The 18047-nt window shown below is 23.6% G+C and overlaps 4 protein-coding genes across 4 annotated transcripts; 3 read left to right on the top strand and 1 right to left on the bottom strand.

The window, feature by feature from the left end:
• Positions 1-1004: 1004 nt before the first annotated feature.
• Positions 1005-9843, top strand: PCHAS_1128600 (DNA polymerase epsilon catalytic subunit A, putative; the record flags this gene model as incomplete). The annotated part of the gene is made up of 4 exons (XM_016798641.1): positions 1005-1212; positions 1348-3592; positions 3689-9494; positions 9640-9843. 4 exons carry the CDS (start codon positions 1005-1007, stop codon positions 9841-9843), a joined length of 8463 nt encoding a protein of 2820 aa, XP_016654022.1.
• Positions 9844-10391: 548 nt separating this feature from the next.
• Positions 10392-11283, bottom strand: PCHAS_1128500 (secreted ookinete protein, putative; the record flags this gene model as incomplete). Its single annotated transcript, XM_016798640.1, has 5 exons — positions 10392-10426; positions 10560-10633; positions 10726-10865; positions 10980-11042; positions 11191-11283. The coding sequence occupies 5 exons, from the start codon at positions 11281-11283 to the stop codon at positions 10392-10394; spliced, it is 405 nt and encodes a 134-aa protein (XP_016654021.1).
• Positions 11284-13026: 1743 nt separating this feature from the next.
• On the top strand, positions 13027-14844 carry PCHAS_1128400 (conserved Plasmodium protein, unknown function; the record flags this gene model as incomplete). Its single annotated transcript, XM_736657.2, has 1 exon — positions 13027-14844. The coding sequence occupies one exon, from the start codon at positions 13027-13029 to the stop codon at positions 14842-14844; it is 1818 nt and encodes a 605-aa protein (XP_741750.2).
• Positions 14845-16114: 1270 nt separating this feature from the next.
• On the top strand, positions 16115-17971 carry PCHAS_1128300 (CPW-WPC family protein; the record flags this gene model as incomplete). The annotated part of the gene is made up of 10 exons (XM_016798639.1): positions 16115-16239; positions 16346-16481; positions 16654-16714; positions 16797-16836; positions 16935-16981; positions 17152-17212; positions 17307-17395; positions 17515-17591; positions 17680-17758; positions 17847-17971. 10 exons carry the CDS (start codon positions 16115-16117, stop codon positions 17969-17971), a joined length of 840 nt encoding a protein of 279 aa, XP_016654020.1.
• Positions 17972-18047: the final 76 nt, after the last annotated feature.

Here is an 18047-nt window from a genome sequence, read left to right as displayed (position 1 = left end):
GTGTATTCTTTAATTTTTTTCTCTTATTCTATTGTTTCTCTAAAGAGAATACAATGCACATTGTTTGTCTTTTTTCTTCTTACATTTTTTTACCTTTTTGGCTTGTAAGAAAGAAAAAAAATAAAAATATAATTTTTTTATTTCAAACACATTTTGTTAATTTTATCAATTATGTATACTTATTTTATATATATCTCTTTTAAGAACGAAAAAATGCAGAAATAAATATAAAATAATATCACTGCTTTATTATTATTCCTTTTCGCTGTAAGCTTATAAATATCTTTATGGCTACCTGGATATTACGTATTAGTAGGGGTGTTAAATTAAATCATTATATTAATTATAATATGGATATTATTTATAATGATAAAATGAGAATGCCTTAAATTATAATTTATTAAATAACAGAAACTAAAATGTGTTAATATTATTTTAAATTATAATAAGAATAATGAGAATGTATAAGTTATTGCTTTATGTGCAAATTTTTCGAATTATTTATGTTTAAAAAAAAAGGAAGATTTCATAATCCAATTTTATTGCACATTTTAAACTACATATTTTATATAAGTATACAATCATATACATTTTTAAAAATACATAGGAGATTGTATGTTTTATTCATGTTTTTAATAATATATAAATATACATAAACACATATAATATTTTTTATATTACACATCCTATGCTCCTTACCATCATTTTTTTTCCTTTTAATTTTTTTATATAATATTTTAGCCCTTTTTAATAAATCTTTATAATTTTATAATTTTTTTTGTATAAACTTATTTTTTTAATTGTGTAATATTGGAAGATCAATAAATATTACACTTTTTTTATTAAAATTTTACATAAGCTATTTTCAAAAATGGATGATTATTTTTGTGTAATTAATAATATTATATAGTAATCCTAATTACACTCTTTTATCCTACCGATTTTTTTTTTTCTCTTTTTCTAAAACTTAAACTTTGAATTAAAACGCTATCAGAAAAAAAAAAATGGCGTTACAAGCTAGGACAAAAGGGTGGGAAAAAGATTCGAAAATAAATACTGATTATGAATATGAAAAACTTATCAAATTAGAAGATAAATTCAAAATTAAAACATGGATAGATAAGGGTGAGAAGGAGGGATATCTTTATAATATTGTCCCTACCACTATGAGTGTATTAGTAAAAGATTCCAGCAAGACGCAAAAAAAAACAGGTACCTATTTTGCATTCTTTTCACTTATGATAATATATGCACTATTTTCTGCATGACGAGCTGTGATGATAATTTTTTGTCATTATATATGTATATATATATATGCACATGCTATTTTGTTCGCTCACCCCTTAGGTGTTCATATGTATTTCGTTTCGGACAACAACAAAACGTGGCGACTTACGCTATTTTACCGACCATACTTTTATTTAAAAACTAAGAATATATACAACTATGAAGCAGTTAGTAATTATTTAAAAAAGGAACTAGGCAAATATAATGTCGAAATTGAATTTGTAAAAAAAGATGATATAAGTTTATTTGATCATTTAAACAAAAAAAGAAGTTATTTAAATAATATTTTTTTCAAACTATCCTTTGATACTATCGAAAATTTAGTAAGATCAAGAAGCTTTTTGGAAAAAATAATAGAAAGAAATAAAAAAAGTAAAGACGACAATAATGATAAACATATATTTAATGATGATGAATTATCATATAGTAAGTTAGAATTCTCATGTAAAAATGATACATATGTAAAATATGAACAAGGGAAAGATGATAAAGAAAAGGACACTATAAATGGGGTTACTAACAATGATGACAAAAATAAAGACAATTATAATAACACAGAAACAGATACCAAACAAAAAGGAAACAATTTTACAAACAATGAAAATGGAAGTAGTGGGGGAAATACCCTAGAAACTTCTAATAATATAGTCAATATGAACGATATTATTGTTAATATGAAAAAGATTATTTTAAGTAAAGAAGAAATCATGAGTGAAATAATCGAATTATATGAATATGATGTAAAATATACTACACGTTTATGTATAGACAAAAATATAAGATGTGGTTTATGGTATAAAGTTACAAGATTAGAAGATGAACTTTATACTGAAGAAATATATTTTGAAGTTTTGAAAAAGGAAATATTAGCACCCTTAAATGTTCTTGCATGGGATATAGAATGTTATAAAGATGAATTAAAATTTCCAGATAAAGAAAAAGATGAAATTATTTTAATATCATATATGTATAATGCTCAAGGGTATTTAATAGTTAATCGAAATGTAATGAGTAAAAATATACGAGAATTTTTATACAAACCTAATAATGAATATTCAGGAGCTGGTACATTTAAAATTTTTAACGAGCAAAATGAATATTTTTTATTAAAAAGGTTTATAGAACATATAAAATTATTACGTATACATATATTTGTTACTTATAATGGAGATTTTTTTGATATACCATATTTATACAGAAGATGTGAAATAAATAATATAAGCATTCCAAAAGAAATTGGATTCGTTATGAACAATAAAAAAGAATGTTCATGTAATTTTATATTAAATATAGATGCATATAAATGGGTAGAAAGAGATTCCTATTTACCCAATGGATCTAGAACATTAAAAAGTGTTTGTAAAATTAAATTAAAATATAATCCAACAGAAGTAGATCCTGAACTTATGGTGCCAATTGCTAGAAATAATCCACAGCATTTAGCTGTCTATAGTGTTTCTGATGCTGTTGCAACATTTTATTTATATGATAAATTTATTCACAGCTTTTTATTTGCACTATGTTCTATAATACCTATGAATCCTGATAATGTACTAAGACAAGGTAGTGGAACTTTATGTGAACAGCTTTTAATGGCAGAAGCATATAAAAAAAATATTTTATTTCCAAATAAATCGAAACCTATTTATAATCAATATTTTACTGATGCTAGTAATAAAAAAAAATATTTTATTTATGATGATTCATTTGTTGGAGGGAAAGTACAAAGTTTAAAATGTGGGATTTATAGGGATGATTTGAAAGAAAATTTTCATTTAGATGCTAATACATATAAATATTTATTAAATAATGTTGATAATATTATAGATTTTTGGATTCAAAAAGATTTAAATAAAAATCTGAATATTAATGATAAAAAATATGTAAATAAAAAACAAATTTTAAATCTCGAAAGTATTAAAAATGATATTATTCAAAAATTAACATTTTTTATTCAAAACCCAAATATAAGTTCATGTCCTAATATATATCATTTAGATGTGGCAGCAATGTATCCAAATATTATATTATCACATAGATTACAACCAAATGCTATAATAACACACGACCATTGCTTTAATTGCTCTTATTATAAGCAAAGACATTTGTGTCAAAAGAAAATGACTTGGAAAAGAAAGCTTGAAATATCTCCTATTGATTATGGCCATATCTTATCTCTAAAACAGGATTTAAAGTCACGACTATTTTATCCCCAAGCCCCCTACTTCAAAATGGAAAACAATGAAGATTCAGAAAGTACTTCAAATGATGGAATGATAAAACCCGTGGTTAATAAAAAGAAATCGTAAGTTCTTTTTCCTGATTTTGCTGGCATTTCTTCGGTTTATTTTTCTCTTCCCATTGTTTACACACACTATTCCCGTTTATTTATTTTTTGCAGATGGAACGAACTAACTGAGAAACAGCAACACGACGAACTGATGAAGGTGATAAAAGAGTGCTCTCAAAAAGTATTCAAAAAGACAAAGGTGGCAAAGGAAGTAGATGCATCTAGTTTGATTTGCCAAAGAGAAAATCCATTTTATGTTGATACAGTAAAAACATTTAGAGACAGAAGATATGTTTATAAAAGAGGATTAAAAGAATGTGAACATGAAAGGAGAGAACTATTAAAACAAAGTAAAATAGATTATGTTAAAATTCATGAATTAGATGAAAAAATATTATTAAATGATTCATTACAATTAGCTCATAAATGTATATTAAATAGTTTTTATGGATATGTAAAAAGAAAAAGTAGTAGATGGTATTCAGATCAAATGGGAGCAGTTGTTACATATACTGGATCTCAAATTATAAATGATGCTTTTCAATTAATTGATAAAATTGGTATACCTATGGAATTAGATACAGACGGTATCTGGTGTATGTTACCAAAACGTTTTCCTGAAATATATGATGTATATATATTAGATAAGAATGAGCTAAACAATATTAAATTATATGAAAATATGACTGAGGATGAAATAAAAAATAATAAAAATATTAAAAAAACGAACTTTGAATTTCCAACAAATATATTAAATATGGAAATGCATAAAAAATGGACTAATCATCAATATTTAGTCTATAATGAAAAAACTAACGATTATGATTGTATAAGTAAAAATGAAATATTTTTCGAATTAGATGGACCATGGCATAGTATGTTTTTGCCTGCATCTGAAAAATCAGATGATTTATTAAAAAAGAGATATGTTGTATTTAATGATAAATATCGAATAAGTGAATTAAAAGGTTTTGAAATTAAAAGAAGAGGAGAATTAAGAATTATACAAAAATTTCAAAGTGAAATATTTAATAATTTCTTAAAAGGAAAAACAAAAGAAGAATCATATTATTATGCATCTTTGACTGCAAATAAATGGAAAAATCTAATGGATTCTAAAGCTATAGATATAGAAAATGATGATGAATTATTTGATTTAATTTTAGCTAAAAAGGTTTTAAACAAATCAGTAAAAGAACAACCAAATGCAAAAAGTTTGGGTATAACAACAGCAAAGAGATTAAGTGAATTATTAAGTAATACGAGTTATATAGAAGATAATAATGTGTCTACACAGTTTATCATTGCATCTAAACCTATGGGTTCTGATGTCACATTTAGAGCTATTCCAATACAAATCTTTAAAACAAATGTAGATACACAAATATTTTATCTAAGTAAATGGCTAGGGGTCCAATTACCCCCCAATACCCCAGTCAATGTTAGAGATATTATAGATTGGGATTATTATAAACAAAAATTAGAAGTGCAAATTTTGAAGCTAGTTATTATACCCGCTATTAAACAAAATATTAACAACCCAATCACTTCCATATCAATTCCTGATTGGTTAGAAAAACAGATAAATATTTCAGAGGAAAAACAAAAAAAAATTACCTCATTTTTTGTTAAAAAAGAAAAACCTGAGATGCTAAGTAATAATATAAAGAAGGATCATTTAGGAATAGAAACGGATATAGCCCATGATACTGCACCTTATAATGGAACCGATATGTTATATAATGATTCTAGTAGTATAGTTAAAAAGTATGATGATGAAAATCAATTAGGGGACAAAAATGGTGCATTTTCTATTGAGGAATCGGTACATAATGTAGGGTCGACAAAAACAAAAAAACGATTATTAGAACAATGCTTGTTAGACAATTTTATATCTAAGAAAAATAAAATAATTTTAATAAATGATGATGGAACAAATAATATTGTAAGCAGTTTACAATATAAGAAAGGTAACTCTCTAGGTATTCATGCAGAAAATAACACCAATTATATTTTAATTGATAACCAAAAAATTAATGTTAGCACTTTAAAACAAGTTGAATTATATAACATATTTGAAACCAATTTTAAAAACTGGATTTTAATTACAAATAAAATATGGAAAAATAATAGAGCTCAAATTAGAAAAATAAAAAATGAAGAAAAAAATAAAAAAAAACAACAAACAAGTTTATCATTCAATGATGATGGACCACAAAGTAATGAACATAATTATAAACTAAATAATTTGTCGAATTTGGATCCAAAATATATGCACATTATTCAAAATCCTATGGATATTGTTTATTTATACAAAAAAAATAAAAACGGAGGGGGCAAAAAACGGGCAAATGAAAAACAAAAAAATAGTAGAAAAAGTGGAAAGGGTAATAATTCAGGAAAAAATAATAACACTGAAAAAAACCGAACAAATAACAATCCTAATACAACAAAAAATGATAAAAAAGAAACATTACTTAAACCATATTTAAAATATTTTAAACATGACGATGAATATGATTCATCAAGTTCTGATGAAAATAATGATGGAATAGATGATATGAGCGATATGTTTAATAAAGAGGATGTTTTAGATGCAAATGATGATGATGGTATTTACTATGCCATTGTATCATTAAAAAATACAAATAAATTTTATAAAATAAAACTACAAATATATAGACATATATATATAAATAATTATAACCCATTAGATATAAAAAGTAATAAAAATATTACAATAAAATTATTATCAACAAATAGTGAAAATACAATATTTAAATCAAAACCAAATGCTAATTTTTTCCTCCCAAGAAATGTTAAAATATTTAATTTATATGAATTTATTATGTCTGAAAAATATTTTAATAAATATATAATCAACACATTAAATGCTAATTATCATGAAAGCATAATATCAGTATATGAAACAAAAATTCCATTATATTTTGACTTTCTAAGTAGATATGGAAATTCAGTTGAAATAGAATCAAATAATTATAATTGTATATTTGATGAAAATAAATGTTTTAAATCACATTGTTTTACTAAAATAGAAAATAATCCAGGAAAAAAAATATCTACCAATTATTTAGATGATGTACATATAATATATATTAACATATTTCACACACTTGTTGATAATATATGTAATAGAATATTTATAAATGTTTATGACCAATTTGAGGATGATACAAATGAAACTCTTTTTGGAAATAAAATTATGTATAGTGGTATTGGAAAGGAAGAAAATGACTTCGACCCATATCAACAGTTTGCTAAATTTTTAAAGCTTGAGCAAATGTATGCCCAATTAAGCGGTAATAATTATGACAACGATAATAACAATTGGAATAGCTTCTCAAAAAATGCAAATACCGAAACAACGAAAGGAATTGAAAATGGTAGTAGCTTTATTCCAAATTTTAAAAAAGATGAACTTAAAAAAAAAGCAATGAATACTATATTCGATAAAGAATTTTTTATAAAAAATGTTGAAAGAGATTTTCTATTTTTATATCATTATAGAAAATTTGACATCTATTATGAAGATAATCCAAATGTTTATAAGGTGTTAGAATATTTAGATCTATATTTAAATAAATATCGTGCAAATATATTAACAGGAAAAAAGAAATATATTTTTTATGTCTGTTCAACTATTGATAGAAGCAAACTAGGTTGGTGGAGTACTAATAAATATTTCCCTTGTTATTTTTATAAAATTGAAAACCCTCATAAATATCAAAATATTCCACAAAAAAATTACAAAGAAAATGCATTTAATTTATCTTTAGAATTATTCTATCAAAATTATCATAAAGTTGAAGAAGACATTAATTTTGCTAGAATATCAAACATACCTTTATTTAACCTTCTTAATGTCAAAAAAAATAATCAAAAACATAAATTTATATATGATACATTATATGCTTCTTTTTTAAAAAAATCAAAAGGTATCTTATGGTTATCTTACTTTGGAAATTCGGATTTGGGTATTCCATACCTAAATATTAATAATTTTTGTGATTATGATTTGGTCAAAAAAAATGTAGATATAGTTAACCAAGGTATATACAGAGGATATATTGTACATCTATTTTTCAATGAATCCCTTATTTTTAATAGTGTTCGACTTTTTACAAAATATGCCAGTGTCCAAAATAATAAGGATTTTGTTTCTGTCACAAATACTAAAAAAGAACAACAAAATGAGTCTAAAACAGAAATAGAAAAAAAATATAACCAAAAAAATAAGTTTATATATGGAAATAGCGAATTTTCGAAAAATAAAATAAAAAAAGAAATGAATAACGATAACGATCATAATAAAAATGAAAAAAAAAATGCTGAACGAGAAACGGATCAAGGAAATAATGACGACGATCTTTCAACAACAGATGATAATGGACTAGAAATGTCTAATAACAATGTTGATGAATATGAAAATGATGATACGAATGAAAAAAAAAGTTATGTGAAAAATAAATATGATATTAATGATATTGTAGAATATAATTCACATGTTTCACAATTTAGTAATTTTGCTTTTAAATTATTAGGCCAATGCTTAGAATATTTAATATCAAAAATTTCTTCATTATCATTATTAACTACTAATAAAACTTTTGAAAGTATTTCTGAAATATTTACATCCTTTTATTCTTGGATTTCAAATAATTCTAGTTTGTTATATGACGTTGCATTATATAATAAAGTTTTAGAGTGCTCCGAAATGTATCAAAACAATTTAATTAACATTATAAAAAAGAAATTTAATTCTAATATTATTTATGCAGATTTAAGAAATTTTGTAATATCTTTTAATGAATATTCAGTTATTTCAGGTCGAAATATTTTAAAAAGTTTAATTACATATTTTTCACATAATGATTCAATATATGCAAATGTTCCGTTTCACATAAAACAAGAATATATAGCTGCATGCCAATTTGATAAATATAATTTTATAAGATATAAAGAATATTATAATCCTAATGAAGAAAATACAGATGAAAATTTAAAAATAATTGAATATCTACCACCTATATGTGAATCATTTTTACGATATGTATTAGACGCTATTACACTAAACCCATTACAAGACATATTAGCACTTTATGAAAATAAAGCAAAATTGGGAATAAATGAGGAAAATATGGAAATACAAAAAGATGAAAAAAACTATTTTAATATAATATTAAAAACAGACAAGCTTACTGATAAAATAAATCTAGCACAAAGAGCAAATTTAAAATATATTTATGATAAATCATTTGATGAACTAGAAGAAGTGTGTGAAACTTTCTCCTTAATAAATGAAAGCATAGATGTATTATCTTATAAAATTGAAGAAAAATTAAAAAATTTATGGTTTATGCCAGGAAATGTATATAAAAAAGTTATGAAATCAATCAAATATAAAAATTATTTAATAGAAAATTATTGGCCTTATGATACTGATATTGATGAAAATAATTTAAATTTAGCACCATTTTTATTCCCTCCAACTTTAGGAAATTTAGCAAAAAAACAAAATAATTGGAGATTAGAAATTGTTAAATTTTGTATTTTTTTAATGCAAAATGATAAATTACTAAATTTGGAAAATGAAAATTCTAATGAAGCTTTTCATGAAAAAAGACATGAACTATATGAAATGATAGATGATAGTGAATACAACCGAAAAAATTCTTTATGGACAAGTCCATGTCATGAATTAACATTAAAAGATATATTTTGTGAAAATTGTTCATCAGTTAATCATATGAATGTTGTAACAAGTTTGGTAGAAGCAGAAATTAATGGAAAACGATCTTTTATTTGGCTATGCAAAAACTGCAATTCAAAATATGACAATGAATTCATCGAAACGAAAATTTTATCACATCTCCAAGATACTTTTGATGCATACAACGTAAGTTATTTTATAAATTATTTCTTTTTTTTCATTCCATCTAATGTATTATTGAGCATATTTGTATACATGCAATTTTTATTGTCTCTCTTAATTTCTCTGTATACTGGCCTATTCATATTTTCCTTTTTTTTTACATCAACAGGCACAAGATCTTGTGTGCAATAATTGTAATGCTATCAAATCATTTCACAGAAGAGCTATTTGTAAGTGTGGAAAAACATTTGTGCCTCGTTTAGAAATAAGTAATTGGGTCCAAACATTAGAAATATTGGAGAATTTAGCTAATATGCTAAATATGCCACTATTATTAGATGTTTTAAAATCGATGAAAACATATCTTATATAAGCATACTTGTTGATATTTTTTTAAGTAATAACTATTAATCGATAAGCATATCCTATTTTTTCTTTCCTTTTATTTATTTTATCACATTTGTTTTTTTAATAAATCTATTTCATTTATGGATATTATGCTCACAAAGAACAACCTAATATATTTATATTAGTGAAAAAATATGCACACTTCTATATGGATGCTTTTAAGGAAATATTCTTTATATGCATATATATTGATATATTTCTTATCCAAAAAATAGTTTGGCATAACATATATATAATTTCACGAAAATATAACTATACGTAGATTTTCACAATATATAGTTTCTTATCATGAAATAATTTTCTGTCAAAAATAAAACTTAAATTTTTAAAATTTTATACGCATTATACATTTCATAATGAGACAAACAAATTATTTTTTTGCGAGAGAGAGAAACATTGTTCATCTCTTTGTTGTGAACTAGTTTTGCTTTTCATTGGGCTTATAGCTTCAAATGTTTATATTGAGCATACATACAATCATTATCAAAGAGAAATCCTATTTTTTTTCTCCAATCATTCTTCCAAGCTCTTTATATACGAATGGACATCTAAAAATATTATGTGAAACAAGCGAACAATCACAAAGATTCCATTTGGACACATTATATATTACAATACAAGCATTTTAACACATGAAATAATATTAAAATTTTGTTATATTTTTTCCCTTTTCTTAATTACCTTTAGTGATTAAGTATTGTAATGGATTTGGCAACAAATCATGAAGAGGTTCAAATGCTAAAGAAAGAATATCCCTGTAGTATTTTAAAATAAATTATATAAAAAGTTGTGAATTGTAATTTTTTGCACAATTATTAACATTATTATCATATTTATATAGTCATACTGAATTCTTTTTTTGTGGACTTTTAATAATCTTTGTTTAGTGTTCATAAATTCTTCTTCATCGACTTTTCTTTGAATTTCTTCGACCCTCATTAAGGAATCCAAAGACTCAAGTACTTCTTGTGTATCTTCAACCGGGGCCTTAATTGTAGAATTAAAGAACAGTGTGGCGATTAATTACATATTTTAATATCATAATTCGAAAATGAAGATACATTTTTATTTATGATTATGCATGTTATATTATTTTTTTACATGTATGTTTATTTTGAAATCGTCATCGCGCTCTGCAATTTTTTTTAACTTATTGCGGCCAGCCTATACAAATAATGTATATGTTTAATTAAGAAAATAAAATATAAATATGGCGTTTATTGGAAAGTTAAAATGGGGCTAGTATTCATAGTTTCACTAAATGAAGTTTATCAATTATTAGAGTTATTATATATTTAATTTTTAGACATACAGGGCTTATGGGAATAATTTTTTCATTTAGAACAAAATTATTATAGAGAAAACAACAAAAAAACAAATAGGCTGAAACAAAAAAGTATTTCATTTCTCTTAATAAGTTCAGAGGTTTATTTTAAAAAAATACAAATTTTATGATATTTTATTTATATTCACACACACTGTGCAAGAGATTATATTTTATAAATATGGGAGACAGTTATTATATAATATAATACATTAGGATATTATTTCTATTTTTAAAAATAAATTGGAAAAATATTAAACCATTTCACATATATTTCCCTTTACTCAACTTGGTTGAACAACTATATTTCCATTGTTCTCATAAAGACACATTATATCCTTATACATTTGAAATAATCGGTTGCAAAAAAAAAAAAATTAGTGTAAATACAGCTTCAATCTAGCCATTATATGTATATTTTTTTTTTTTTGGAAATATTTTACCTTTATATAGCTATTTGTACATAAAAAAAAGTACATATAAAATTAATTAAATAATTGATTAATCAATTAAATAAGAGTAAATAAATATTATACGTATTAACTAATACCATTATATCCCTTATATATAATTGTCTACATACACAAAATATACCAAATAGTACAAAGATTCCATTTTGTTCGATTTTTTAAGTTTTGAAAATTTATAACTTATATTTTAATTTATTTTATAAAATTATTGAATTGAAAAAAAAAAACGTTCATATGAAGAATTTTAAAAAATTACATAAATGAAAATATTTTTATGTAAATTTTTATATTTAAACAATATTTTGGTTATTTTCTTTAGGTCCTTTTTTTGTTGTTTACAGAAAGTCGAGCAATAACATGTAAAAATAAAAGTTTTATTTTAAGCTTCCTGTGATTTTTATTTTAATATATTAAATATTTTTCTCCATAAATTACTCAAATAATAAACAAAAAAACAATATCCCAGTAGTAAATATAATATGAAAAAAAAAAACGTATAAATTTTTATAAAAATAGTAACCTTTGGAAACAACATTATAAGTTTATAGAGTTTTTGATTACATATATTTTTTATTATACATATGTTAAATATATGAATTACACATGTACATTATATTCTTTAAAAATTAATAAAATTTTATTTATTTTATTAGCATTTATACTATGCTTAATTATGTTTTAATTTTTCATTTCCTGGAAAATAACGTTATAAAAAAATAAATATATATCGATTGTTTGCTTTGTGCGTATAAAATAAATGCGCCATTTGTGTTTTTAAATTTATTTACATAGGATTATTAACACAAAAATATATATTTTACTATTTTACACACACATTTATAAACTTCCTATTTTCCAAAAATATATAATAAATAGTAAGATAATAAAAGAAAATAAACAAAAACGAAAATAGAGGAACAAATTTTAATATATACAGTCCAAAGGCCACGCTTCCTGTTTCCTCAGATATAAATTTGCATTTTTATTCACATGTGTTTTTATTAGTGATATAATTAAATTTTTCGATTGTTATATATGATGCCATTATATGTATTAGCAGTATATGTATATTTTTAAATAAGTAAATAATGTATATTTTGCTGAAGATTTAGCTATATATAAATATTAAATATAGCTTAACTTTTTTAAATGTAATTTTTTGCACCTTTGTACTTCTCCGCTTTGTATATTTTCTTCATTGCATGTATATATATTATTATTTATTTACATGTGTGTATATGTATTTTGTCCTGTGCAGTCATTATACATAAATATATAATACACAAGCATGTCTGTATATATTATATACCCTGATCAAAGCTTTTAAAAAATATTGCACAAATAGAATGCGAAAATGTTTGATAAGGAAAACGTTATAAAAAATTGTAAGAAAAAGAAAAATGAGATAAAGGAAGTTACAAGAAAATGCCTTAGTTTAATTGATTTAAAATACAATACCTTCACATCTCTAATAAATAAAAAGAATTCTTCTGGAATGTTTACAAACTATCAATTCAGTGATGAAGAAATAAAATTTTATGAAGAAGAAAATTGCTCAAATGATGTATATTTTCCAGAAAGTTCCTACACGAGCAATGACTTTAAAAATTTACTAGGATGGGTACCAAGGAGTTTAAAAATTTCAGAGCCTATTAGCACTGATTCTATTCCATGTGCCTTTTTTTTTTTAAATGATGACAAATCAACAAGAAGTGATAAAATCATATTGTATTTACATAAATTTAATGAAGACTTAGGAATGATAATTCCAACTGTAAACGCCTTGCATAAAAAGTTAAATTTAAATATAATTGCTATGGAATATTCGGGGTATGGTGCCAGCTTTGATATTTATGAGCAGAAATCAGTGTCAATCGTAAATGATGCGTTTACTATTTTAAAATTTATTTTTAATTTTTTAAAAATACCATATAGTAATGTTTATATAATGTGTTATGAATTTTTGGGTAGTCCAGCTATAGAGGTGGTCAATCGATTGGAAGAAGTATATGGAGAAAATGGGACGTTGGGGGGATTAATACTTATCAAACCTCAATTTATTGAAATTATTAACACGAACACACCAAATAATAATGATAATAATACTAATGATATTATATTAGCAGACAGCGAAGCAGATAATGAAATAACACATAAAGGCATATTTGATGAATATGTCCATACAAGCATCGATGAAGAAGTTATAATTGATGAAGAATCTGTAATCGATGAAGGGCAGGTTACTAAACAGCAATTTTATAATCCGAATAGTAAAAGATCAAGTGAAAAAATAGAAAAAAACAAAAAAAAGACAAAAAATAACAATCGAAGTAGTGGTAAAAAAGGAAGGGAAAATGAAGAATCCCCTAATAACAAAAATGCACAGCATATAAATACTAAAAATAATATATATAGTAATAGTATGACAAACGGAAACAATATGAGTACAGATGATGGTTATAATAATGTTACAAGTTACCAATTCTATAACGGAATAGTTCGATGTAATATGTCCTTTTTTTATACCGAGCATTCCGACCCTTTACCCGCCGAAGATATGAGCATTCCTTGTTCATTAATGAAAAGAATATTGAAAGATACTTTTGATATAAAGCATGTTATAAATTCAATAAAATCAATATGTTGTTCAATTTTAATATTTCACTCCGAAAATGATTCTTATAAAAACTCAAGTTCGCATATTTTATTAAGTAATGCTAAAAGGTGTAATAAAAAAGCAGCTTTTTCTTTTGATTTTATGAATGAAGATTTTATTACAGCATTTAGATATTTTTTTTCTGAAAAATGTGATTCTCAAATTAATGATAAATTATTTAAAAATTTATTATATCTATATGTTCCTCCAGTATGTAATAATGAAGAAAATAAAAATAATAAGTCGAACGAAACAAAAAGCACGGATATAAATCATAGTATATATTATTATAGCAATGCACACACTTCTAGTACAGATTTTAACGAATCTTTTAGCAGCAATACAAAATTAAATAGTATCGATAGTGGTAGTGATAATAATTTCAAACCCTTTTATATGAATAAATGTGATTCTTATAACGAGCCAAATACTATTCATATTCCAGATAGTATTTTTATTTGCCCCGAAGTAATTCAAGAAGCAAGCATATGGAGAGAAAGGAGCAAGCAAATATAATTAAATGAAATTGACACAAAATGAAAATAATTCGAAAAAGTTGTTTACCTTTTTATTATTTTACTAATTTGCTTTAATAAAAACAAGTTGCTATAATAATTTGTTTGGTGATTAATACAAAATAATACGCATAACTCTATATAATTTTTTCAAACATATTATTTGGTCTAATTTTTATTTCGTTACATTGATTTCTCTTTTTTAGTTATTCAGCATCAATTCTCTTACATACCACATAGAACATTATTATTCTATATGATTTGTCATTTAACCGTTTATTTAATTAATATAAATAAATATTCCATTTAATTTCTTCTTTTAATTCACTTTTATACTTTTCTATGTTTATGTTTATTTAGTATGTTATACATTTTCTTCATTCATTTAGTTTAATTACTTTTTTTTTAAACCTAATATGTGGAGAATATTAGACATATAAAAATATATTAAGGGTGAAAAAAACTAAATCCGATATATTTCACCTTAATATATCTTGATAATGATATTGTTTTTTCATTCTCTTTACATTTATTTTTCATTTAATAAATGGTAATTTTTTACACATTTATTTATTTTTTGTTATACTTCACATACATATAATATGAAAGTGAATAATTTGACACATGTTTTATTTTAAAATTCATTTTGTTTATCGTTATAATTTTTTTCATGTTTTATTTTTGCGCAATATTTCAATTGTGCCATTAATCAATAAAAATAATAAATGTAGTAATAATGTAGTGATAATAATAACGATTGTAGGTGTGTAGGCACCATAAGAATTTAAGTCTTAGCTAGCAAATCATATTTCAAGAGCTAACTAAATTTATATTTTATTTTTTTTTAAATATATTTAAATATTCAAACAAATAATAAAAAAACAACAAAATATAGGAAATATAAAAAATTATAAATTTAAGGAATAAAATTATTTAAATGGAAATATAGGTTGTTATATTTTGATGTATATACACATTTTCCATGTTACAATTTTAGCGTTTTTTCCATAATATAAACCCTTTTAATATTAGAACATTTAAATAAGTACACCACAATAATACATAAGTTTATATGTGTACGAAAATTCGAAAAATAAATGAATTTTGTAATAACATTATTGTACAATGTTTCTTATACACTAATTGGTGAATTGTTAATGTTTTTAATATACAAATAAAGTATGTACATAAGTGAGTATGAATAATTATATATATACACTACCTTATGAATAAAAACTTTAAAACACATAATCTTTTTGTTCCCATTTAAAATGAAAGGTGCTTCACCTTTTTTTCTGTTTTTTTTTGTCTCCATAATTTGGTTAAAAATGTCTAATGGTTATGAATCCCCCAGATTTAGTAGTCTCGCTACAAAGGAGAATAAAGACATATCAAAGTAATCAGAAAAATAAATTTTTTTCATATGTATACTTTTCCTTTTATATATGCCTATCCAAAAATTGTAAAAAGGATATTTACAAAATTTTAATTAACAAATATAGGGATATGGAAGAATTAAATGCAATTAATAATGAACTAATCGATAATGAAAAAGAAGATGAAGATGATGACGATGAAGAAAGCGAGGGTTTAGGTGAATCTGATTTTGATGACCTAGCACATGAAAGTCTTGAACAGGTGTGTATGTATACAAGTATATATCACTGTATACTCATTATTTCGCATATACATAAATAAGGCATAAATTATAGACACGTAAAGCAATCATTTTTTGATAAATATCAAATGCTTATATATCAATTAATTTCATCTTTATTTTCTTATTTTTACACCATCGTTTAATTTAAAGGCTGAAGAACAAGCAACAATTGATCTTGAAAATTCTGAAATAGAAAATATCTTGGATAAAGGTCCATATATTGTTTTCAACATTATTTTTTTTAATATTCCAGTTTGCATTGTTACATAGTTTGTATAATTATATTTTTTCAGAAATTTACAGAATAATTCAAGAGAGATTGAAAAAATTGTGGTTTGCAAAATACTAAAAAAATATTTATTTTTTCCATATTTCCCATAGTTCAAATTCGCTTCAATGAATTATTTATTTTTATATTATAACACATTTAGGTATATTGGAAAATGCCGAAGGGATTACTCTAATTTATGTCCTTTAGGTTTAAAAAAAATCATTAATAAAGGAAATATAAATAATGAAACCTATGTGTATATGGCAAAAGCTGGAAACACAGTTTTAAAAAGGCCTATATACTGTTTATGCATAAATAAGTATTACATACATTTCTATATTTAGTTTTCAAACATACATAAAATTTTTTTCTTAAAGGATGGAAAATATCGGAGTATGATACAGGTCTTTGTATTCCTCCTGAAACATACGAAGGACAGTTAGTTTTGAAATATTGTTATTAATTATTTTAAATGAATATATGGTATATGTATATTTTTTTATCCCATAAACTTTATTATATTATTTTGTAGGTGTAGGTCTATAGACTTCTCGAATAGTAAAGATGTCGATAAAGAGCTGTTCGCATGGAAATGTGAAGTACAATGGCCATGTATAAATTGTAAGACAATATAATATTAAACATGATAGCAAATCACACACCTTTGAAAAAAGATAATAAGCAAATAATAATTGATATAATAATTTTAATTTAAATATATATTTTTTCTTTTGCAAAAGCGCCAAAGTTAAAGATTATGGGGAAGTGTCCATCCAAATGGACCCTCGTAGGGAATAGCTTATGCATAGCACCTGATGTAAGAACTGCATTTCTCCAATGTTTCATTTTGATAATAAATAAGGAAATAAACATATACCATGAATTATTTTTTTTTTTTGCTAAAGGATTATGTTGGGAAATGCTCACCAGCTATGGACTTTTCAAATTATGATTATGAGCATAGAGCTAGATGGGCTAATGATTGTAAAAGAAAAAAAATTATAAGTCTTAAATATTTTTTATATTAAAGGTTTGCTTTTACATTTCTTGCACATATTTTGATCTTATTCAGGTGACGCTGAATGGAGCGCATTGCCTAAATCATTTGTCAAAAATGGCCAGGAAATAAAAACCCCAACATATGGATTTGGGGGTCCTGTAGAAGAAAATGGACATGTTTTAAAAATTGTTCATTAATTTTTTATTCTTTTTTTTTATTAAAAAGCAAAATTATATTTTCTTCTTAAAAATCAATATTTAATAAAATTAAATA

Source organism: Plasmodium chabaudi, assembly GCF_900002335.3.
Source record: "Plasmodium chabaudi chabaudi strain AS genome assembly, chromosome: 11".
In the NCBI taxonomy this organism is placed as follows: domain Eukaryota; phylum Apicomplexa; class Aconoidasida; order Haemosporida; family Plasmodiidae; genus Plasmodium; species Plasmodium chabaudi.
The sequence above is the reverse complement of the archived record's forward strand: the minus strand, read 5'-3'. Positions and strand labels throughout refer to the sequence as shown.